Source organism: Suricata suricatta, chromosome 14, assembly GCF_006229205.1.
Source record: "Suricata suricatta isolate VVHF042 chromosome 14, meerkat_22Aug2017_6uvM2_HiC, whole genome shotgun sequence".
In the NCBI taxonomy this organism is placed as follows: Eukaryota; Metazoa; Chordata; class Mammalia; order Carnivora; family Herpestidae; genus Suricata; species Suricata suricatta.
In genome coordinates this window covers 48,670,929-48,697,129 of record NC_043713.1, presented here as the reverse complement: position 1 = coordinate 48,697,129, position 26,201 = coordinate 48,670,929, and the positions used below count along the sequence as shown (strand labels likewise).

Here is a 26,201-nt window from a genome sequence, read left to right as displayed (position 1 = left end):
TTTCCTGCTAGACCTATGAGTGCAAACATATGGTTTCTGTCCTTCTCTGCCTGGCTTACTTCACTCAGCATGACACCCTCAAGGTCCATCCACTTTCCTACAAAGGGCCATATGTCATTCCCTCTCATTGCCATGTAGTACTCCATCGTGAATATATACCACATCTTCTTGATCCATTCGTCAGGTGATGGACATTTAGCCTGGAGCCTACTTTGGATTCTGTGTGTGTGTGTGTGTGTGTGTGTGTGTGTGTGTGTGTGTCTGATCTTCCCTTGCTCATGTTCTGTCTCTCAAAAATAAATAAATGTTAAAAAAAACCACCTAATGTTATCTTAATTCCAGAAAAATTTTCACAAGACTAGATCTTGATCGTAAAGGGAAAAATGAACTAAGACTCAGAAACCTGTGGAATCATAGCAAAAGATTTAACATTTGTATTACTGGAGGCCAGAAGGAGAAAAGACACAGAATATGACAAAAAAAGATTAAAATGAAGGCAAATTTCCTACATCTGGCAAAACACATAAACCTATATACTGAAGAAGTTAACAAGTTATATCTAAAGAAATACAAATGAACAAATTCAGACTAGAATTCTATAGCTGGCAAAAAGAAAAAATCAAGAAGGGGAGGAGATGCAGGCTTCCAGTTATGGAATGAATAAGTCATGGGGATAAAAGGTACAACATAGGAAATATAGTCAAATGGAATGTAATAGCACTGTATGGTGACAGATGGTAACTACATTTGTGGTGAGCACAGCATAACATGGAGAGTTTGGTAGAATCACTTATGTTGTACACCTGAAACTAATGCAACATTGTGTGTCAACTATAATTCAATTAACAAAATGTATTTTTTAAAAAATATATTGTGAGATGACAGAAAAGTAAGCAATTTCTTATGAACAGACCTAAAATAATGGTTAAAGAAAGTTCTCTAAATAAAAAGAAAATGACAAAAGGAAAGAATCTTAGGGTATCAGGAAGAACAAAGGTAAAGAGTAAAAATATAGGAAAATACAATATGATTTCATCTTCTTAAAAGTTGAAGCAGGGGCGCCTGGGTGGCTCAGTGGGTTAAGCGTCCGGCTTCGGCTCAGGTCAGATCTCACGGTTCGTGGGTTCGAGCTCCACATCGGGCTCTGTGCTGACAGCTAGCTCGGAGCCTGGAGCCTGTTTCAGATTCTGTATCTCCCTCTCTCTCTAACCTTCCCCTGCTTGCACTGTCTCTCTCTGTCTCTCAAAAATAAATAAAAAGCATTAAAAAATTTTTTTTAAAAGTTGAGGCAACAATTATAATGTTACCTAAGTTGTTTCTGAATGTATATAAGGTTATATAAAAGCTTATAAATAGGGAGGATAAGGAACATAAAATAGGTAAGATTTCTACCCTTCACTCAAACTAGTAAAATGTCAACACCAATCAAATATGACATTACGTATGTCTAATTTAATACCTGGAATAACCAATAAAAAAGCTATACAAAGAAACATACATAAAAGCGTTATAGATAAATCAAAATAAAATAATAATAAATGTTCAAGTAGTACATAGGAAGGAAAAAAAAGGAAACAAAAACAAAAAACCGGGAGGTTAAACAGAAAACAAAAAATAAAACAACATAGGTAAGCCCTAAAATAACAATTATGTTGAATATAAATGGTCTGAAGCAACAATTCAAGTTAAAAGACAGATTGTCAGGGCTGATAAATGAAACATGACCAATCTCAGACATGAAATTCACTTGAAATGTAACAGGGAAGGATAAGAAAGGATAAGAAAAAATATACCATGCAAACAGCAATCAAAAGAAAGCTGGGGTCAATGTATTACTGTTAAATAAAGTAGACTTCAGAGCAGAGAATTACTAAAAAGAAAACAGAAAAGTACATGATGATAAAAGAGTCAATCCATCAAGAAGGAATAGCAATCTTAAATGAGTATGTTCTAAACAAGAGAGCTACAAAATATGTGAAGCAAAAATGGATACAAATGAAAAGAAATATACAATCCACAAATTTAGTTGAACACTTCTATATTCCCCTCTCAGCAATTGTTAACAGAACTATTTAGAAAATCAGCAAGAACTCAACGACACCAATGAACCAACAGAATCTAATCAACATTTACAGAACATTCCACCCAACAACAGCAAAATACACATTCTTTATAAGTGTTCATAGAAAACTTACCAAGATAGACCAAATCCTGTGCCGTACCTCAATCCTCAACAAACTTATTAGAATTAAAATCATACAGAGAGTGTTCTGACTAAAATGTAATAAATTAAAGCAAATAATAGAAAGATAGGGAAATCTCAAAACACAAACTAAATAACGTATTTCTAAATAATCCATGGTCAAAGAGAAAGCTTCAAGGGAAATAAAAATACATACTGAACTGAAAGAAAAATACAACCTATAAAAATGTGTGGAACATGCTTCGTAAAGCAATGCTGAAAGGGAAATGTATAGCACTAAATACTCAAATTAGAAAGACACAATGATTTTGAAAAACCTACATTCCTTTCTCAAAAAATTAGACGAGCACAAAAACAACCTAAAGCAAACATAAGAAATGAAGCAATAAAGACAAAAAACAAAAATCACAAAATTAAACACAAAAAGACAAGCAAAAATTCAATAAAACAAAGACAGTTCTTTGACAAGATCAAATCACCAATCCTCTAGAGCAAGACATCAAAAGACACAAATTACTAATATCAAAAGTGAAATAGGTACTATTACAAAGATCCTGAAGCTATTCAAAGGGTAATTAAATGTGACTTCAATAAACTGTATAATTCCTTAAAAAGCACAAACTACCACAACTAACCTAATATCAACAAGATAATTTGAATAATTAATAATTAATAATAATTTTAATAATGGAACACCCACCAAAAAGTAAACCTCTAGGACAAGATGGTTTCACTGAAGAAGTCTATCAAATGCTGGGTTTTTTTGGAGAGAGAGAAAGAGAGAGAGAGCAAGTGCCAGTGGGGGCAGGTCTGAAATAAAGGAAGAGAGAGAATCCCAAGCAGGCTCTGTGCTGACAGCACAGCCCCTGATGTGGAGCTTGAACCCATGCACCAAAAGATTATGACCTGAACCTAGATCAAGAGTCAGATGCTTGGGGCGCCGGAGTAGCTCAGTCCAACTCTTGGTTTCAGCTCAGGTCATGATTTCACAGCTTGGTGGGTTCAAGCCCTACATTGGGCTCTGAGCTGACAGTGCAGAGCCTGCTTGGGATTCTCTCTCTCCCTCTCCCACTTGTGCTGTTTCTGTCTCTCTCAAAATAAACATTAAAAAAAAAAAAAAGTCAGATGCTTAACAGACCAAGTCACACAGTGCCCCTACCAAATGTTTAAAGAAGAATTAACACTAATTCTACGCAATCTCCTCCAGAAAACAGAAACAGAGGGAACACATTCAAACTCATTTATGCAGCTAATAATACTGATAGCAAATCAGACAAAATCAGTATGAAAGAAAAAAACTACAGAGCAGTATCTTTTATGAATAGATACAAAAGTTCTTAACAAAATATTAGCAAAAAAATTTCAACAATATATAAAAGCAATCATACACCAAACCAACAAAGGCTTATTCCAAAAATATAAGAATTATTCCATATTCAAAAATCAACAAGCATTATTTACAATAGCCAAGACACAGAAGCAACTTATATGTCCATCAATGAATGAGCGGATAAAGAAAATGTGATAAGTCTATTTGTATACACACACACACAATGGAATATTATTCAACCACAGAAAAGAATGGAATCTTGCCATTTGAGACAACATGGATCTTGAGGGTATTATGCTAAGTCAAATAAGTCAGACAGTGAAAAATACCATATTATCTCACATATATGTAGAATCTAAAAACCAAAACCCCAGAGACACAGAACATTTTTGAGGTTGCCAGAGGCAAAAGATGGGGGTGGACAAAATGGGCCAAGGTGGCAAAAAAATACAAATTCAGTTATGTAAGTCATGGGGCTATAATGTACAGCATGGTGACCACAGTTAATAATACTGTATTGCATATTTGAAAGTTGCCAGAGAGTGGGGCACTGGGTAGCCCAGTCAGTTAAGCATCCGACTTAGCTCAGGTCATGATCTCAGTTTGTGGATTCAAGCCCAACACTGGGCTCCGTGCTGACAACTCAGAACCTGGAGGCTGCTTCAGATTCAGTGTCTTCCTCTCTCTCTCAAAAATAATAAACATAATAAAGTTGCTCAGAGAGTACATCTTAAGTGTTCTAATCATAAGAAAAAATTATACGTCTGGTAATGGATGTTAACTAGACTTAATGTGATCATTTCACAATACAGTACATAAAAACACTGAATTACTATGTTATACACTTTGAACTAATGTTATGTATCAATTATATCTCAACTTTAAAAAAGTGAAAAGAAAATATAATTCACTACATGAACAGACTAAAGAAAAATCATGGTATCAACAGATGCAGGAAAAATGAGAAAATCCAATATTTATTCCAGAGAAAAACTTTCAGAAAAACAGAACTAGAAGTTAATTTCTCAAGTTATAAAATATCTATTTAAAAAAACCCTTAAAATTAATATCATACCTAAGAGTGAAAAGACTATGTTTTCCCTCAAAAATTCAGAACAAGACAAGGATGTCCTATATCTCACCACTCTTATTGAGCACAGCTCTGGAACTAATAGACAGTTCAATAAAGCAAATAAGGGAAATAAAAGGCATAAAGATCAGAATGAAAAAAATAAAACTGTCCGTATTTACAGATGATATGACTATTTATGCAGAAAGTCCCAAACAGGCTACAAAACAAAAACATACAAACAAAAAACACCTAGAATTAATTAGTAAGTTCCACAAGGTCATAAGACAAGATCAACATGCAAAAATCAACTTTATTTCTATACAATAATGAACTCGAAGAAACCAAAATTAAAAATACAATTTCATTTAACTTAAATATAAAAAAGGGAATATTTAGGTACAAATCTAACAAAACATGTATAGGACTTATGCTGCAAACCACAAAACACTGATGAAAGAAATCAAAAAAGAACTAAATAAATGGAGAGACATGGGGTTCATGTATTGGAAGACTCAATATAATAAGGTATCAATTATCCTCAAAATGACATAATTCCTATCAAACCCCAGCAAGTTTCTGTAGATACAGGCAACTTTTTCTAAAATTATATTAGAAAAGCTAAAACAACTTTTAGAAAGAATAATGTGATGGGGAGCCTGGGTGGCTCAGTCAGTTGAGCATCAACACTTGATTTCGGCTCAGGTCGTGGGATTGAGTCCTGCGTCAGGCTCAATAAACATAGGGTTGCACATATCTTGAGCCTGCTTAATATTCTTTCTCCCATCTTCCGCCCCTCTCCCTCAATCATGCTCTCTGTAAAAATAAAGTAAAAATAAATAAAAGAATAATATGGAAGAAAAACTATGTCCAAGTTCAAGACTTATACAGCTCTAATAAAAAATAAAGTGCTATTCATGGAAGGACAGACATATAGATCAACGGAACAGAATAGAAAGCTCAGAAACAGACCCACACAAGTATAGCCAAGAGTTTTGACAAGGTACAAAAGCAATTCAATGGACAAAGATAGCCTCTTCAACTAATGTTGCTAAATAATTGGATGGCCATAAAAATAAACCTTAACTTAAATTTCAAACTTCCTCCAAAAACTTATCTAAACTGGATCACGGATTTTAACATTCAACAGTAAGGGTTTTTGTTTTCCATTTTATTTTAATTCCAGTATAGATAACAGTGTTATATAAGTTTCAAGTGTACAATACAGTGCAACAATTCTATACATCCTCAGGGCTTATCATGGTTAAATGTACTCTTAATCCCCTTCACCTATTTCACTCACTTCCCCATGTACCTCCCCTCTGGTACCGGTGAGTTTGTTCTCTATAGTTAAGAGTCTGTTTTTTTGGTTTGTCTCTTGTTTTTGTTGTTGTTGTTGGTTTGTTCTGTTTTTAAATTCCACATGAGTGAAATCATACGATATTTGTCTTTCTCTGACTTATTTCACTTAACATTAACCCTCTAGAACCATCCATGTTGTTGCAAATAGCAAGATTTCATTCTTTTTATGTCTGAGTCACATTCCAGTGTGTGTGTGTGTGTGTGTGTGTGTGTGTGTGTGTGTGTGTCTGTATCACAACTTTATCCATTCATCTATCAATGGACACTTGGGTTACTTGAATGTCTTGGCTACTGTAAATAATGTTTCAATAAACATAGGGATGTACATCTTTTTGAATTACACAGTAGGATTTTAGGGGGGGGAACAAAACAGGGTAAAATATCTGAGGCCCATAACTTACTGAAGACTTCTGAGACAGGACCAAAAAAGCATGATCCTTAAAAAATTTTTTTATAAAATGGACTTATCAAAGTTAAAAAACTTTTGCTTTGCAAAGATCCAGGTAAGAGGATGAAAGGACAAGCCAAAAACTGTGAAAAAAAATACTTGAAAACCAAATATACTAGAATACATAAAGAACTCCCAAAGCTCAGCAATGAAACACTATCTGATTAGAAATGGGCAAAAGTTATGAAAGGCATTTCACCAAAGAAGATATACTGATGGCAAATAAACACATGAAAAGATATATCATTAGTCATCAAATATATGAAAATTAAAATCATTATGAAATATCACTACACATCCATTGGTATAAATAATATGAAAATTACAATTCCAGTGCTGAGGATGTAGATGAACACTCATACACTGCAGGTGAGTATATAATGGTAGAGCCACTCTAAAAAATAGCAAATATTATATGGCCTAGCATTTGTACCCATGGAAATTTATCCTAGAGAAATGAAAACCCTGTCCATGGAAAATCCTGTACATGACTGCTCATAACAGCTTTATTTCTAATAGCCAAAGAAGAGAAACAACTAAACTATTTTCAATAGGTGAAAAATTAAGCAAACCGTAGTATATCCATACCAAGGAATACTATTATAAAAAATAATGAACTACTTAAAGATGCAAGAACTTGAATGTATGTTAGGTCCACTATGATGAATGCAAAAAACCAATCTCCAAAGGTCACATACTGTATGATTTTATTCTAATAACACTTGTCAAATGATAAAATATAGATCTCCATCTCTATACTAACAGATTAGTGCTTGCCAGGGTTTAGGTGTGGGGGATGGGTAATGACAACGTAGAGGTAACAAAAGGGAGAACTTTGCAGTAATGGAATAGTTCTGTCTTGACTGACACAGAATGGAAAAAATCTATGTCTTCTACTGGCTACAGAAATCTACACATGCAAAAAAATTGCTCAGAACTATACACACACATTAAATCAATTGCAATTTTCTAGTTGTGGTATTGTACTACAGGTATGTAAAATGTAACCACTGGGGGAAATGTGAAGGGTGTGCTGGACCTCTGCAACTTCCTATCAATCTGTAATTATTTCAAATTAAAAAGTTAAAAAGAAAAACACAGATAAGAATGCCAAAATAACACACAGGTTAAAATTATCTCAATAAGATTTTTAAAGCAGCTATTATTAAAAGGATCCAAAAAATAAGGGCAAACACTCTTGGAATTAGTGAAAAGATAGATGTGTAGTCAATAAACAAAGAACTAAATAGAAATTTTAAAATGGAAAAACACAATAACCAAAATAAAAACACATTTCATAAGCTTGATAGCAGCATGGAGATGACTCTGTACACTTGAAGATAATTAATCCAATTTTAACAACAGTGAGAAAACATTTTTTTTTAATGAGCAAAGCCTTAAGAACCAGTGGGATGACACCAAAAGGGGGAACATTTGTGTCATCAGAGTCCCAGAAGAACAGAAGAAAGTAGGATGCAGAAAAAATATTTGAAGAAACAAAGGTTGAAAACGTCCCATATTTGCCGAAAGAAACAAACCTACTAATTCAGGAAGCTTAACATACCACAATAGAATAAACCCAAATGAATCCACTTCCAGACACATGCTGTGAACTAGGGACAAAGAAAATACTTTGAGGACCACCAGAGAAAAATAGCACCTTACTTACAGAGGAAAATTGAACTGGGTAACTCTAGATTTCCCACTTGAAACTATGTGAAAACTCTGAAACAAAGTAGGACACCATTTTTAAAGTGCTGAAAGAACTGTCAACCCAGAATTCTATAGCCATTGAGAACATCCTGTAAGAATGAAAAGTAATATTCTGACAGGAAGAAAAATATGAGAATTCACAGCCAGCTGACCTGTTGTAAAAGAGCTACTTTTGGAGGAAAAACAAACAGACAAACAAACAAACTCCTAAAGGAAATTCTTTAGACAGAGGAGGAATGATAGAAGGAAATTTGGAACATAAGGCAAGAAAGAAGAGTAACAGGAATGAACGATACCTGTTTTCCTACTGAGCTATTTAAAATGTTAAATAGCTAAAAGCAAAAATCATAACATTTTCTGTTGGGGTTTTCAACATCTATAGCTACAATAACATAAGACCACAGCAAAAAGAGGAGGATAAATGGGCCTATCTGGTGGTAAGGTTTTTACTTTACATATGAAGTGGTAACATCCTGACTCCAGGTAGACTGAAAAGTTAAGTACAAATACTGAAATCCCTCAAACAGCAGCCACTTATAGAAACTACACAAAAGATATAATAAAAAACACAAAAGGTAAAATGGAATACTAAAAAAACATATAAATAACCCAAAAGAAAGCAAGAAGGAAAAAATAGGAACAGAAACAAAGAGGCACAAAATAATAAAATGAAAGACTTAAAAACCTATCATATTAATAATTACATTAAATGTGAATAGTCTTAACACACTTAACATACATTAAAAGATCATCAGAATGGATTTCTTAAAAATAAATCCATTACATGTTAATACAAATAACATTTTTATGAAAACTTTTTTTTTGAAGATTTTTTAAAAGTTTATTTGGGGGTGCCTCAGTCGGTTGAGTGTCTGGCTTCAGCTCAGGCCATGATCTCACAGTTTGTGGGTTCAAGCCCCGCATCGGGCTCTGTGCTGACAGCTAGCTCAGAGCCTAGAGGCTGTCTTCAGATTCTGTGTCTCCCTCTCTCTCTACCCCTCCCCTGCTCATGCTGTCTCTCTCTCTCTCAAAAATAAATAAAATATTATAAAAAAAACTTTAAAGTTTATTTATATTTATGTTTGAGATATACAGAGGGAGGGGGGAGAGAGAGAGAGATGGGCAGAGAGAGAGGGAGACAGAATCCCAAGCAGGGCTGTGCGCTATTAGCACAGAGCCCAATGTGGGGCTCGAACTCACGGAACTATAAGATCATTGACCTGAGCCAAAATCAAGAGTCAAATGCTTAACCGACTGAGCCACCCAGGAGCCCCATGAAAACTTTTTTTTATAAGAATGGCATTACTTTAGATTTTTACTAATTTCTTTTGCCTGGCTAACCAGAAGACAACTCTCAACTACTTCTGCATTTAATCTGTTGGCATATACTGTCTTGGATGAAGTATGAAAATCTGACTTCACATAGCTATGAGTTGAAAAAGTAAAAAGTATTTTTTAAAACATTTTATTTCTTTTTATTTTTTTTAGAAAATTTTTTTAATGTTTTCTTTATTTTTGATACAGAGAGAGACAGAGCATGAGAGGGGGAGGGGCAGAGAGAGGGAGACACAGAATCTGAAGCAGGCTCTAGGCTCTGAGCTAGATGTCAGCACAGAGCCCGACTCGGGGCTGGAACCCATGAACGTGAGATCTGACCTGAGCCAAAGTCTGAGGCTTAACCAACTGAGCCGCCCAGGCGCCCCTCTTTTTAATTTTTTTAATGTTTTATTTATTTTTGAGAGAGAGAGTCAGCATGAGCAGGGGAGGGTCAGAGAAAGAGGAAGACACAGATTTTGAAGACAGGCCCCAGGCTCTGAGCTAGCTGGCAGCACAGAGCCTGATGCGGGGCTCAATCCCATGAACCACAAGATCATGACCTGAGCCGAAGTCAGACACTTAACCAACTGAGCCACCCAGGTGCCCCCAAAGATTTTATTTTTTAAGTAATCTCTACACTCAATGTGGGGCTCAGGCTCACAACTCTGAGATCAAGAGTCATGCTCTACTGACTGAGCCAGCCAGGCCCCCCAAGAGTATCTTAACAGCATTTTCAGATAATTGTGGAAATTTGACAAGTGGTGTTTCTTAAAGGAATCTTGTATGCCTACTTTGCAACATTAAAATGTATTGGTCTATCTTGCACTTTGAGTAGATCTTTTTAAGTCATAAATGATTTTATAACATCATGCACTGGTCATTTAGAAAATACTGGCCCATTGCATTATAAGTTCTTCCAAATATTGACATATTTCATCATATAATACTGAAAAAAATCACATTTATTAATATAATCACCAACCTCACAAGAAAAGTCTTTAGGCATGGGAAGTTGTCACAGTCAGGGTGGCAGATACAACTTTTCCAAAATTCTAATTTTCACCTAAAAGCTCTAATTTTATCACTGGCCACAAATATTATCAATTGTTTTCCAACCTTTATACTTCAAAATCCAGTTAGCGCAGGTCCTTCCCCAGTGACACATACATACACACAAGTAAAGCCAAACACAGAAACATATCCTTCATATTTAAAGGCCACCTTACTGAAAGTAGCAAGTAAATGGAATTCTGTCATGGGCTAATTCCTTCACCAAGTATTTTTCCCTCTTTTTTAAAAGTCAGTTTTATTGAAGTATAACTTCATGTAAAGTAAAATTCATCCTTTTTAGGTTTAGAGTTCTATGAATCTTGGCAAACAGTGTGAACACTACCACGATCATCACATTCAAGATACAGAACACTTTCATCACCCTAAATGTTCTCTCATACCTCCCCTATCCCACCCTCAGTTCCTGAAAAATGTTCAGTTCCATTACAGGACGGTAATCCAAATACATGGATATCAATTTTTTTTTAACATTTTCCCAAAGTCATCCCATATGTTATTTCATATCAATTGAGGAAAACACTACTACTGACTACTGTTAAATCATGTACACAATACTGTTATCAATCAACACAACTGTAATTGCCCTTTTTTCTACTTCAGATCAACATGTTTCATAGCTTAGACTGCTACCAACACTCACTTTTCAGACATGTCAAATCCAACTAAGATATATTTTAGCAGGCAGCTATTTGAATCTTTTCATACACTGCAGGTTTGGTCAAAGAACTAGCTCCCATCCTTCATCCAGTCAAGTTACAGATCATTGCTTCTAAGATAAAATTTTATAGGACTCACTTTCCTCTCCAACTCAGTCAGTAAATACTTAATATCTTTTCCCTACTACTTCACATCTCATCTTTCCCACTTCATTATTTACCAATTCCCATACATTCCAATTTAAATATTTTTCATTTAGTGTATTCTGTGTAAAAAACACCCTCCTAAGTGCTGTGGAAACACTTCTCTTTGTGGTATGGTGTCTACAACTCTACTGTTTCCACTATACTGCAGAGAGTTTGCCACTTATTGGCTATGTGCTCTTAAGCAAATGCATGTACCTCTTCTAAGCTTTAATTTCATTTACAAAGTGGTAATAATATATCCTTCACCCAGCCCCTGGGATCATTGTAGATTAAATAATGAATATGCAACGTATTTTTTTTAGAGAGCAAAGGAGGGGCACAGAAAGGGGGAGAAAGAAAATTCCAAGCAGGCTCTATGCTGTGAGTGCAGAGCCCAATGTGGGGATCAAACCCACAAACCATAAAGTCATGATCTGAGCCAAAATCAAGAGTCAGACGCTGTCCAGGTGCCTCTGAATGTGCAAAGTCTTATAAAAAATGATTATTACTGGCTTTTGATCCCTCATCCAAAATTCATGTGTTGGGGGGAACCCACATATAACTACAGGCCACCGGTAGTTTCAAAATGTTATCCCCCTAGAATAGATACAGCTTAAAAACACAGCATAGAACCCAAAATAGGGCTTTAAATCATGAAGCATGAGATGGCCTGAGTCAAAACAAAAGTTGGGCACTTAACTGACTGTGCCACCCAGCCACCACCTGCCAAAAATCTGTTCTTTAAGTATAGTAAATTATTCTTCTATAGACTATTCACAACTAACAATTTCTTCATAAGTTCCTAAGAAAATGCAGGTCCTTTCCTTCTGGCAAAGGAACAAGGTACAATGAATATTGAGGGTACCACTTTATTTGGATTCGTTATCAAATTTGATTCTCCTCCCCCCACTCCAAATCAGATCAAACAAAACAAAACTAGCTTTTTCAGAAAATGCTCATTCTCCTTCATATAACCTATTTTTTCTTTTTGTTTTTAAGTTTATTTATTCATTTTGAGAGAGACAGGGAGGGAGCCAGTGGGGGGGGGGGGAGAACCCAAAACAGGTTCCTCACTGCCATGCAGAGCCTGACGCAGGGCTCAAACTCATGAACTGTGAGATCATGACCTGAGCCAAAATTAAGAGTCAGTCACTTAACCAACTGAGCCACCAAGGTGCTCCTAATCTGTTTTTTTAATCCTATTTTAAAAAAGAGAAAATTCCTTTATTTATTTATTATTTATTTATTTATATTTTTGAGAGACAGAGAGAGACAGCACGAGCAGGGGAGGGTCAGAGAGAGAGGGAGATACAGAACCCGAAGCAGGCTCCAGGCTCTGAGCTAGCTGTCAGCACAGAGCCCGACATGGGGCTTAAACCCACAAACCGTAAGATCACGACCTAAGCCAAAGCCGGATGCTTAACCGACTGAGCCACCCAGGCACCCCAAAAAAGAGAAAATTCTTAAATGGGAGTCAAGTGTTTCCATCTAATCCTACTTTGGTTTATTTATCACAGCAGATACTCAAATGAGATATATGCAGGAGGCATAATGTCTGGCTACCTGGCAACTATTCAGTCTTTCCCAAATCTTGCTATGCAATTATCTAGACCTTGTCAAGAACACAAAATGCAGCATACTTATATCTCCCAACTTTAAATTTCATATGGCAGGCTGTGGTAAAGCCTGCAAGAATCTGTATTTAATTTTGATGTGGCTGATCCGTGAACAGGAAATTGGAAAATTTTCAGTATGTCACACCTGGTGGCTCAATCAGTTAAGGTTCTAACTTTGGCTCATGTCATGATCTCACAGGTTGTGGGTTCGAGTCCTGTGTCAGGCTCTGTGCTTTTGATTCTCTGTCTCCCTCACTCTCTGCCCCTGCCCTGCTCACGCTCTGTCTCTTTCTTCTTCAAAAATAAGTACACATTAGCTTTGCACATTGGCAGTATCATAGCCAATGAGGTTTATCTGAGGCGTGATTATTGCTAACTGAAAAATAAGTATGCATTAAAAAAATATTCATTTCCAAAAAATATAAGGAATAAACTATCACTACATGGGATTCTTTTGAAGAGTCTCTACCTAATGTAGTAGAGACTATTTGGGACTTGCTGTGTGGGACTGGCCAGCATGTCATTGCCCCTTCTCGTGGTAACTGACCTCCAATATCTACCCCTCTCTCATGCAACCCTAATATATCTTGGTATAAGGTGTCTTACCTTCAAAACTGAGACTGGAGCACATGATGAAAGCCTAAGCTTATGATGATACTATTTTTCTGACTACTGTGATTGGTTCATATTTGGGCACATATTCTGAGTTGGCTAAATCAATTAGAAACTCTATTTGAAGGGTAGAAGGAAAGATATTTGCTTCCCACTGCATCTGAACAAGTAGAGATGGAAGCTACTGGCAATCATCCTACAATCACAACAAATTATCTATCTCAGAAGGAAGATCATACTAAAGAAGCAGATCAGAAAACCCAGCACCTAATCACATCATTTGAGCCCTGAAAAAAAAGACATTCCTGAAGCTAGAATCTACCCATGAAGTATTCGAGGTAACAAATGTCCTTTACTGCATAAGATAATCTGATTTGAATCAAAAGATTACTGGGTAATACAAATAAAAAGCAGTAGAAATCTCTACAGGTCCTTAGCCTTCAATTCACTAAATCCAGTGGCTACTCTGCAACTATTTAAGAAGGAAGAAAGGGGCAGGAACTGAGCTTCAATACGACCATTACAAAATAAGCCCATTGCTTTTATTTAGATCATAATTATAATTCATTTAGTTATAACAAATTACTCTAAAACTATCCAAGAAAACCTTTGTGAGACTAATAAATTCTTTCTTCTATTCAGAAAGGTGGTAGAAACTATGCGGCACAGAGTTGAATAGGGTAATGCCAAAAAGCCAGTTAGCAACCTGGAGTGGCAAGATAAGCTCACACAGGCAAAAAAGCTTTGGGCCAGATGAGAACAGGAAATGAAGGTAAAAGGAACCAAGAGGCAGCTTACAATATTGTTTTTGTGAGATTTCAAACTCTACATGTTGTACCCAGATTTTAATACTGCCCCCAAAAACTAGAGATGCCAGGGAGGCCGAAGCACGCATGCAAAAGCAAAGGGCTTTATTACGAGTTTAGGCCCGGCCAGCCTAAACTCGGGCTCACAGACTTCAACAACACAGTGGATCCACGTGGAGCGAGCCCCGAAAAAAGGCAGGGTAGGGCTTTTATGAGTTTGGGAAGGGGGAGTTACAGGAAATACAGTGATCCAATCATTATTATACAATATTATTGACAGAAGGTTTAACCATTCACCTTGCCTAGAGTATTTGTTACTTTTGGTGGGACCCAATCACAACATTTAGAGTATTGACCAATCACAGAGTGGGCCCAGGACCCTCAGGTATGGCGTGACTAGTCTTAGCCTCCATCTTTAGGCCTGCCCTTAGAATGTTACAAGGGTGGTCCCTTTTGCCTTGGGCAATGTGTGCCCTTCTATTGTTTCATGGAGTCAGTTTCAGACCTGCATCCTTACATACAGATCATCACATTTAATCCTCACCACTACCTTATAAAGTAAATACTTTTTAGTTTTTTTTAACATTAATTTTGAGAGATAGAAAGATAAAGAGAATGAGCAGGTGAGAGGCGGAGAGAGAGGGAGACACAGAATCCAAAGCAGGCTATCAGCACAAAACCTGATGCCAGGCTTGAACCCATGAACTATGAGATCATGACTTGAGGCAAAGATGACACTTAACCGACTGAGCCACCCAGCTGCCCCTGAAGTAAATTATTATTAATTCCATGGACTCCATTGTATAGTTTGAGGAAATGGCTGTTGTAAAGAGTTTAAGTGACTTATCCAAGGTCAAAGAAAAGAAAGGGAGAAGGGATGGTATAATGAACATCTCTTATTGTTTGCCCTGTCCCATTGTCCTCATTTTTCTGGAAACTGCTTCCCCATTCTCAAGTGATCCCAAGTGATCCCTCTTTATCACAAGTGATTAGTCTAGAGACAGGCCCTGACCCAAGCCAAACTAATGAATCTCTTGCTTTGGAGCTCTCTGGATCTGAAATTCAAAGATCTGAATGAAGTCAATGGTTAAAGCTGAAGCTGTTAGATATAAAGCTCCAGTGCAGCCCTACTTTCCACAAGTGACTAATAGCAGTCTACAACCAGAGAGAATGAAAACACAAAGAGTAAGAAAGTAAAGAGAGGGAGCCATGATTGCATTTGAGGCTCAAGTACTAGCTCTTACTGAAGTTCAACTGAATCTTTGAGAACAGGTTTCCCTGAATCTATAAATTCTTCTTGCCTAGGAAACTTAGTTGAGTTCTATCATATATAACTAACTGTCAGAGCCCTGACTAATTCAGATGGAAAGAACACGAGTACAGGGAAGAGGGGATAATCATTCACAACAATCAACAAGTATTAATTGAATAATAATGTCCAGAATTATGCTGAGCCCTCAAGAAATTCTCATTAGAGAAGAAAGGTAAGAACAACACTCAAGTCAGACTCTCATAAGATAGCTGTGATCAACTACATGAGAGGGGTGCCTGGGTGGCTCAGTGATTAAATATTCAACTCTTGACTGCCGCTCAGGTCATGACCTCACAGTTGCAAGATTGATCCCTGCCTGTTTAAGATTCTCTCTCCTTTTTCTCCTCTCCTCCACTCATGCTCTCTCTAAAACAAAAAATAAATAAATTACATGAGACAGTTACAAATACTGTAGGAGTTCAAAAAAGAAAATAACGGTGTAACACAGTTATGACTTATGTTAGACTACAAAGATAAGAAAGGAGGGGTGCCTGGGTGGCTCAGTTGGTTGAGCATCCAGCTTTGGCTCAGGTCATGACCTCATAGCTCATGGGTTCGAGCCCCATATCAGGCTCTGTGCTGATAGATAGCTCAGAGCCTGGAGCCTGTCTTCTGATTCTGTGTCTCCCTCTCTCTCTGACCCTCCCCTGCTTACAATGTCTGTCTCTCTCTCTCAAAAAATAAATAAAACGTTAAAAAAAAAAAAGATGAGAAAGGAAATTGGTGAGGAGAATATAGAGGAAAGATAGGGACTGGAACTGTGAGAGCAAACATTGGAAAAAGCAGTAGAAAGTAGAAAGTGAGAATATCTACCTGAACCAGACTATTTTGGAGAGTAATAGGAAGTAAGGTAAGCAAAGTACATTAAGCTAAGACCACATGACAAAAAGCACTAAAGTTAGGAAAAAGAAAGATACAGTATGGACTATATTGGCAAACTGCTACTGTGTCCCACTAATACAAGAATGTAGAGTTAAAAGTTTAGACTTGGGTAGGGCAGCAATAACAGAAAGGAAAGATAAGATTCAAAAAAATATTTCAAATGAAGAATCCCATTCTACTCTTCTCCCAGGTTTCTAAGCAATATTTCTAACTACAGTGGAAATTTCATCAAATCTGTACTATAAAGATAAAGAAAAAAGTAAACTATTAGCACCCATATATAAATTATTTCATTTACTCCTCACAAGTAAAATCTATGAAGTAAATATTATCCTGATTTTCATTTTGCAAATTAAATATAAAGAAGGTAGATAATTTGTCCAAGATCACACAACTAAATAAAGAGTTGGCCTGTGGTGTAGGAAGGTGGATAATAATACACTTGGTCAGCACAAAAGTCTTCTTTCCCAAGACAAATTATAAAAATTTACAATGATGAAAGTGATGATGATAATGATAGCTAACATCTACTAAATGTGGGAAATATGCAAAGCACATTACATGCATTATCAGATTTAATACTCTTAGCAACCCTGTAATAGTTTATGATTAATCTTATTTGAGGATGATGTATTTGAGTCTTAAAAAATTAAGAACTTTACCCAACAATCACTTAGTTGTACACTTGAAACTAATATAAAATTGTGTGTCATCTATGCTCAAATAAAAAAAAAAAAAAAAAGAACTTTACCCAAAGTAATGAGGCTAATAAATGGCTGACCTGACCAGGATTCAAAATCAGACAGTCTGACTTCAGACCATGCTCTTAACCACTATGCTATACTGCCTCTATGATTACGGATTACTAGAAATAAGCAGAGGAAACACAATTAGTCAGAGATAACTAAACTCTTTTAGAGTGGATGATCAAAATTAGAAAAACATTTTCTTTGTCCTACTGCTAAACAGTAAAATTTAAGCAATCAATGAAAGAACAAATAGAAGATGTATATCTAAAACAATTTCTTGGGGCGCCTGGGTGGCTCAGTCAGTTGAGCATCCAGCTTCGGCTCAGGTCATGATCTCAGTTTGTGGGTTCGAGCCCCGCGTCGGGCTCTGTGCTGACAGCTAGCTCAGAGCCTGGAGCCTGCTTCGGATTCTGTCTCCCTCTCTTTCTGACCCTTCCCTGCTCGTGCTGTCTCTCTCTCAAAAATCAATAAAACACATAAAAAAATAAAAAAATAAAAATCCAATATATTAAAACATCTATAATGAAGAAAATTTTATTAAAAAAATAAAACAATTTCTTAATAAGGTTGAAAATTTAAAGAAACTTGTATCTAAAGACAAATTAATCTGGACATAGTTTCAATTAGTGAATTTTTATTATACTCCTAAAGAAAACTAAAGTTCAGAGACTGGGTATTATCTGTCCAAGGCCATACTTTTTTTCAGTTTATAATATACAGAGTCAATTAGATGAATACAATTTATGGCTTCAGTTCCCCCAACCCCACCCCATACAGCTTAGTTTTACTTTTACTATATCATACCCACATTCTTAGAAATCAAACAAATGTATAATTCTGTTAGTATTATTAGAAAGAGTCTTCATGTAAAAGAAATACAAACTTTTAAAGTGATGATAAACTGAAACTGGAATTATCAGTATAAAGTATGTTTTCTTCTTTCCAAAAGAAAAATTTCATAGTTCTATTCATTAAACAAGAACAAGAAGCAACTGCAACCCAGTAGCAGTGAATATTCCTATAATCCAGATTGTGGTCTCAAAATATCATTCCCCACTAAAAGGAAAGTAATGGCTGACTTCCAAATCTGCGGTAAGAAATGCACAATATGAGGCTGGGCATCTTTTACAAAAAAAAAAAAAAAAAAAAAAGGAAGCTCTATCAAAGATTATTAGAGTCAGGGGCGCCTGGGTGGCTCAAGTCGGTTGAGCATCTAGTCCAGCTTCAGCTCTGGTCATGATCTCACAGTTTGTGGGTTCGAGCCCCGCGTCGGGTTCTGTGCTGACAGCTAGCTCAGAGCCTGGAGCCTGTCTCCAGATTCTGTGTCTCCCTCTCTCTCTGACCCTCCCCTGCTAATGCTGTCTCTCAAAAATAAATAAAATGTTAAAAAAATTATTAGAGTCATATACAAATCAGATGGAAGACAATGTAGAGGCTCCCATTAGTCAAAAGACAAACTGAGCATCAAATAAAAATGACAAAAATCGACTGAAACACACCAAATTTGTTAACATCTTCCATAATGATCCCCAAAATAAAAAACAAAACAGAGAGAGGGATGGAGGGATGGAGGAATGGAGGGACAGAAGGATGCTGGCTGGGTATATCTTATTTACTGACCCTTACAGACTGGTTCAATGAGTTCTTTTGCATACTAGCGTTTCAGGCAATGGGAGACCACAGTAAGAGACTGTAAGGTAGGAGGTCAATAAAGGCAAGAGATGTATTTTCCTGATTCTCAAGGCCAGATCAACATGCTTCTCTCTATTTGAAATCCCAGCCCCTGTCAGATATCCCTCTTCAGAGAGCTAACCTCCCCAAATGCTCTCTTCTCATGTCCCTTCAGGCCCCATATGGTAGCAACTCTCTTCCCCATTGTTACCAGTCCCAGGTACTGCACCATCCCTATTAATATCCTTAAATATTGTCTACATCTTTGTAAATAGACCCTTTCTTAAACTTCCCTCAAAGTTTATGCCACCACATCTATCACACTAAGCCTCCAAAATACCTTATTTAGAAAAGTGGCAATTAAAAGAAAACCTGAAATATTCATCCAGTATTTTATAAACTCTATTTCATGGTATGCAAACAGCCCTATAGATAATGAGTGAAAGTTCTTAAATTCTTAAGTTCTCTTGTTCTCTTAACAGAAGAATTATAGCTAATAAATGTAAAAGGAATGATAGAAAGTCATTATTTTGCTATCCTTAATGAAATAATTGACTCAATGAAGATCATAAATGAATGGAACCATTAGATGAAAGGATAATGAAGGATCTTACAAAGGAAATTATTATAGGCTATTACCACCTGAACACACTGATCCCCCTCCTATCTGCTCAAAATTTACCCTTTTCCTGAGACTACCAACTGTATGAAAGCAGGATCCCTGTTTGTTTGAACTCACCATGGTGTCCCCATACCTATCTGAGTACCCAGTACACAGTACACCAAATAAACATTTGCTGAATGAATGAATAAGAGCAGAGAAAAAGGAAGATTTAACTGAGGGGCACTATTTCAAAATGAGTTCCTCTGAGATAAAATGGCAATTTCTTTCCAAAAGTCAATATAGGAGTATGGAGTAAAGACTATAAAGTATGGGAATAACAGTAAAATAAAAATACAATCAAAATAAACAGGGACGCATGGGTGGCTCAGTCAGTAGAGTATCTGACTCTTGATTTTGGCTTAGGTCATGATCCCAGGGTCATGGGATGGAGACCCGCACTGGGCTCCACACTTTACATGGAGCCTGCTTAAGATTCATTCTCTCCACCAACCCCCCACCACCCTTCTGCTCTCCCCAACTCATCCTTTCAAAAAATAAATAAACAAAATTAAAAAATAAACAAACATAGTGATAAAGAGGGGGCACAGGTTGACATACCTTTTAAAATAAGACACAAATTTAAAAAAGTATAAGACAACTTCTCACTTCTCTGAGATATCAACTTAGACATTAATTTGAACATCTAACATCCCACTAACTCTTTAGAAACCACAGTGAAAATGTACTCCTGTATTTCACAATCCCAAATAGGGAGGGTGGGTATATTAAAGAAGTAAACTACATGTATACATTTTAATGGATATGCAAATAAGTGACTCAATTACTATCTTCTCTGTTCAAAAAGTACAAACCTTTACAGTTATGAACCCAAGTCATGAATGCAAAAATAAGAAAGTGCCAAATACAACAATTAACAATAGTTTAGGATGATCATCTATGGCTACATAAAACTTGTTGCCAAAATAGCACTTATCAAAGACAATTCCTATTCTTATATTTCTACCCTAACACCATTTAACTTTTAAATTGTTTCTTAAATAAATGACACAATTTTTTAAGTTTTTATAGACGTAGACAAAGACTCATAGAAGTTTTAGTGAAACAATGGATATCAGCAACAGGATGGCCCAACTCTTCATTCTACAAATGGGGAAACTGAAACCTAGATAAGAAAAAAGATTTACTTGGTCACACAGAGAATTACAAGCAAAACAAGTTTATGACAATCCTCTGAATTTTCAGGCCAGAGGGTTTTTTTTTCAATGTACCATGCAAAAGCATATTTCAAAAAAAACATTCCATTGTGAGATGCAAAACTATCTGTTCATCTTCTTGTACATACATGAGTGTGGTATCCATCAGCTATGCTCTTTAGTTAAACTCAATGGATGTGCCTCTTTTTTAGTGAGGATGGGAATGGGGAAGTAGAGCCCCTGAAGTATCTTCAGCAACAGAACTCCATGTGTAATATTTCCTGACATGTGGGGTTTTCTGTCATATGTGAAAATAGAATCTCTATAGTTTTTAACCATATACACACAGTAACAAAACTTACAATTATGAAATAAAACTAAACTGAAAAGTTATGTAAAAACTAATCTAAAACTGGGAATTTACTCTGTTCATTACAAAATTTTTTTATGTGGTTCCTTCTGGATTAAAAACATTTCTTACTCCAGAGATTAATGAATGGTCCAATTCATGTCTCAGCTGTTACTCTGAGCCACCTCTCGATACACCCACAGGGTACTTGTAGTGCAAGAGGGCCTATTTACAAAGTGCTTACTGAAAGTATAACAGATACACACAGAAAGAGGCAAGTTAACAACTAAATCTCCGTAAACCAGCTTCAACTGCCTTTCTTATAAACATAAACCCTTGGCACAAAATAGGTACGTTTATAAAGCATGACTAAATGAATAAACAGTCTCCAAAGTCCCTCCCCATTCTACCTAATCCCCTCTAAATATCTCCATTTTCAGTTACAACTGGTTTAGATACTTCAGTAAAGTACAGCTGGATTATGAATTTATGGGCATGGCTTGAGGTGCCAGCATTACTCTACTTATAGAAGACAATAAATATCAACTTCTAAGCATGGTAACATATAACAGGAATACTATAAATACAACAAAGAGAATAGTCACCAATTAACAAATGCTTACTAAATGCCATATGCTCTGATAATTGTTTGGTCTATATTATTTAACCCTTACAAAAATCTAGTACTATTATCCCCTTACTTTCCTGAAGATAAAATAAATTCTGGACATCAAAATAACTCACCTAAAATCATCTAGCAAGTACATGGCAGAGCCTACATTTGAATGCAAGTTTAGAGCTTGCACAAAGATTAGTTGAATAAATGGAGTAATCTGTTTTTTAAAAAAATTCTTGCAACATATTAACATCAAAACAGTCTGGTCCAGGGACACCTGGGTAGCTCAGTCAGTTAAGGGCCCAACTCTTGATCGTGGCTCAGGTAATGATCTCACAGTTCATGATGTGAGCCCTGCATCAGGCTCTGCACTGACAATGCAGAGCCTACTTGAGATTCTCTCCCCCTCTCTCTGCCTCTCCCCTCTCTCTCTCTCAAAATAAATAAATGAACTTTAAAAACAGTCTGGTCCAAACTAAACAGATATGTAACTGATACTGGTAATACCCATTAACTCATAAATTATGAACACTGGCATAGTGTTTTAGGCTCAAAGATTTAATGACCTCAAGTCTTTTCATTTCACTAATATAACCCCAAATGTGATTAATTCAACTGGAAGGGTGTACAAGGGGATTATAAAGCAATAATCTAGGCTCTGGAATGCTAGCCAAAATCTGTTGAAATAATCCAACATGTAGCACAGGATTGTTTAAAATCACAATAAAACATCCAGGTGAGTGACAAAGATAGTAGTGATGTCAATGACCAGTAAGTATATGAAAGAAATTTCATTTTTTAAATATTTTAATATGAGGGCTTTTCATTACATCCAAGTATAGATGGCTAATGAACAATCAGATACTGCAGATTTAAAACCAGAAAAAGACTGCAAATTAAAAACTTGGATAACATGGGCATAGAGATGACAGTAGCTGAAGCTATAAGAATGGATGAATGTCCAAGGGAGTGAAGAAAATGATAAGCATTATAAGACCAAAGATTGAGACACAGAGAAAAAGAAGTCAGCAATCAAAGGACAGGAAAGTGGTACTAGGTTAGGAAACCCAAGAAAAGAGAATTTAAAGGAAGAAAATCCCACAAACGAACACCTGAAACTTTGTTTACATATGCCTCCTACATTCTGAAAAACTGACTAATGAAAAATGGTGGTAACAAGTATGCAGGAAGGGGACAGCAGTGTTAGAACTCAGTATATACTGTTCAACTAGTACTGGATCCTTTCCCACCATTCTACCCACTACTGCTGTACCTCTGCCAGCTATATGAAAACTAGAAAAAAAGGTTATGCTCTTAATTGCATTTGGAAGTAGTATGCTAAACGTGCTAAAGGCAAGATAGCAGTATTTTTAAGGAATGCATGTCATACTTCAAGACAAATATAGGGGCGCCTGGGTGGCTCAGTCGGTTAAGCCTCCGACTTCGGCTCAGGTCAGATCTCACGTTCGTGGGTTCGAGCCCCGCGTCAGGCTCTGTGCTGACTGCTAGCTCAGAGCCTGGAGCCTGCTTCCGGTTCTGTGTCTCCTTCTCTCTCTGCCCCTCCCCGTCTCATGCTCTATCTCTCTCTGTATCAAAAATAAATAAAACATTAAAAAAAAAAAGACAAATATATACCTAATGCTCCCACCCAACTATTTCTTTTTTAATTTACAAATCATATCCATTTTTCCCCTTTGGAAATTTAGACTTAATTAAACTCTAGCCATTACTGTTTTCAGAGATACTCAAAACCATTAAGAAATTGTCAATAAGCCCTAGATAAAATAATTTTAAGCTTAAAAAAGAAGCAGGAGAAAGGAAAAGAGCTTGTGATAATCATTATAAGCTCTAACATGGAGACTAAGACAATCATTAAAACACTAGAAAGAATATGACTTACAGAAAACCAAGGTTGAGTAATTTGGATGCTCTAGAAAATAAGTGAATAGTTACCATAGTATTATCGTAGTATCTGCAGACTATTTAAGCATTCATATTTGTAGTATGAAAAACAGACTTATTTAGGTCTTAAAATAAATTATATGTGTTCAAGAAAAGGTTGGATAGCCACTTATCAGGGCATTTTCTAGCTATATTTGTTTATAACTACTAATATTCATCATTAGTATCTCAACAAAAAGAGCTGTTTTGTAAGATAATTTAAAAGAGATCTGCCAGCATACTCTTCTGAAACCAAAAGTCTTAGGAACTTTCATTTGTGAAGAATGGACCTACTCAAGTAAGTGCAGAACAAACATAATTCAGCAACTTTTTTTTTATATTAACAAAAACAACAACAAAAAAGCTCTAGAACTTGAGCGCTGCAGATAGCACATAATACATACTCAATAAGTATCCATTAAATAAATCAACAAAGGCCAAAATAATAGAGAAAAGCAATCCATTTAAAAGGGATATCCTTTCTGCAATACAAGAGATGTCCAAAGTCCAGACAGGGAAGAAGAGTAAGAACAGACTCACTGAAAAAAGGGTGAAGTTACCTGACAGGTCATTCTGAATGGTAGAATAAATCAATGAATACTTAATGATAAACATAAAATACCATGCCAAAAAAAAAAATCTGGCTAGATACTACAAAACTGGAAAAAGGATTTGTCTCCAAGGAAAAATTCAATCTTTAGAAACTTTCTTGTAAAACAGTACACGTTTAAAAATCTGCACAAGTATTTAGAGTAACTAAAAAATTATATACATAATTTTTCTGATTCACTATGAGATTTTTAAATATGATTTCTCTGCATTATTTTATTCATCGAATCTTAATTCCAAATACTGTATATAGCTAACATTATTTCTCTGAAAAGGCTGTAAATAACCATCCATATATATACTCCCTGCAACTTCAGAGACTATGTGGTTTTGTTTGGACTAAAATAGAATAATATAAATAACTTTTAGTTGTTCAGGAGAGTAAAAGGAGAAACTCGCTTACAGAGTTTGCAACTATTAGTATCAGGGAAAATAGACAAAACTTAAAAATTCTACCTACAGATAACTGACTATGCTATCAACTACTGAGAAATCTTTAAAAGAAGAATTTGGCCTTTTATTTCATAAAAACTTATTTAGAAAGTCTTAAAAGTGACAATGGTCAAGCACACCACCAAAAAAGGCAGTTATAATAGTGTGCGATACTTTTATTACAAACAATATTGTAAAAGAGTTAATATTGTGATGACCTATCATCAGTTACCTTAGGTTTCTACATTTAATAGTCCAGCAAAAAGATCCTCCAGATTCAAGTCACCTATGACATTTTGGCTCAAAAATCACTTCCTCAATATCGAATCTACATTGTCACTTCCAAGTCTAAAAACTAAACCCTTAAGGAGCTAAATCGCTCTAAGTGGAAAGTAGTCTTTCCAGTATTACTGTCAAACCGATCAAAAAGATTACTACTACTAAGATCATCATTCAGCAAACTATATACGCAATAATAACTGACATGGCAACTTTCTATGTGATGCCTGCAAGAGAGGTGTATAAGTATCTTCTGGATAATGATGAACTGAGTCAGACCTAAGAGTTCAGAGAGTAGTTAGCACAGAGCCAGTCCAATGATAAATAAGGACATGGCAGGAGATTTTAGTGGTGCTCCAAAGTCTCTCATGAGATTTTGATGTTTTCCAAGATTATGCACACCTGAAACTTTCTTTTGCAAGTAACTAGACTGAAAGCAAGAGGAAAGCAAATACATACAGAACCAAGACAAGCAAAAGACAACAATGCTACTCACCAGCAAACAATCCGAATTCACTTCCGATTTGGGATCCCGCAGCAGGTTGTCGATTTTTTCGAACCGAGTCTCAAAACTCTCCCCAGTCGACATGTTGCTGCTACTGTGACAATACCCTCGTACCAGCAGCACCAGCAGCGGAAAGCAATTTCAACCAACTTCCTCCGGCGGTGGGTTCGCAGCCGCCGGGCGGAGGAGCCGGAACCTCAGGGTCACCAGGTGCGCCCGGTTCCCCTCCTTCCCCTCACTGAGGGGATCTCCGCTCTCCAGACCCCGGGCTGGGGGCAACGGCGACCCACAGCCGCTCCGACGCCCAAAGTCGCATCCCACCCGGCAGCCCCTCACGACAGCCGACAGCGCCGTCGCCACCAGCCTAGTCGCTCGGCGAGGTGCTTCAGGCTAGCGGGCCCCAGCCGCCTTCGCCATGGAGGGTTCCCCGTCCCGAGATGGACCGGAGGGGGGAGAGAAAGAGAAGCAGGGTGGAGACTCCTCTGGGCAGCAAGGGAGGGAGAAGAGGAAAGGCGAAAACGAAGGGCGGGTGCGGAGCTGTGCCAGCTGCCGCCGCCACTTGGGCTACGGGCCCGGCCCGCTCCGTTCTGAGGCGCTGTAGGCGGTCTAGCCCCGCATCCCCGGCTTTACTTGGCGTGGCCCCGACGCA

General features: G+C 36.7%; 1 protein-coding gene and 1 non-coding gene across 4 annotated transcripts in view; one reads left to right on the top strand and one right to left on the bottom strand.

Annotated features, from left to right (window-relative positions):
- Positions 1–26,195, bottom strand: part of ROCK1 (Rho associated coiled-coil containing protein kinase 1) — a 160,915-nt gene extending 134,720 nt beyond the window's left edge. For all 3 annotated transcript variants that reach the window (XM_029921780.1, XM_029921781.1, XM_029921782.1), the window contains exon 1: positions 25,544–26,195. In XM_029921780.1, coding sequence (XP_029777640.1) covers positions 25,544–25,636 — 93 coding nt within the window. In that variant the 5' untranslated portion in view covers positions 25,637–26,195. The remainder of the gene's footprint in view (positions 1–25,543) is intronic.
- LOC115278613 lies at positions 13,287–13,432 on the top strand. Its single transcript, XR_003903003.1, has one exon. It is a non-coding gene; the product is annotated as a U4 spliceosomal RNA (small nuclear RNA).
- Positions 26,196–26,201: the final 6 nt, after the last annotated feature.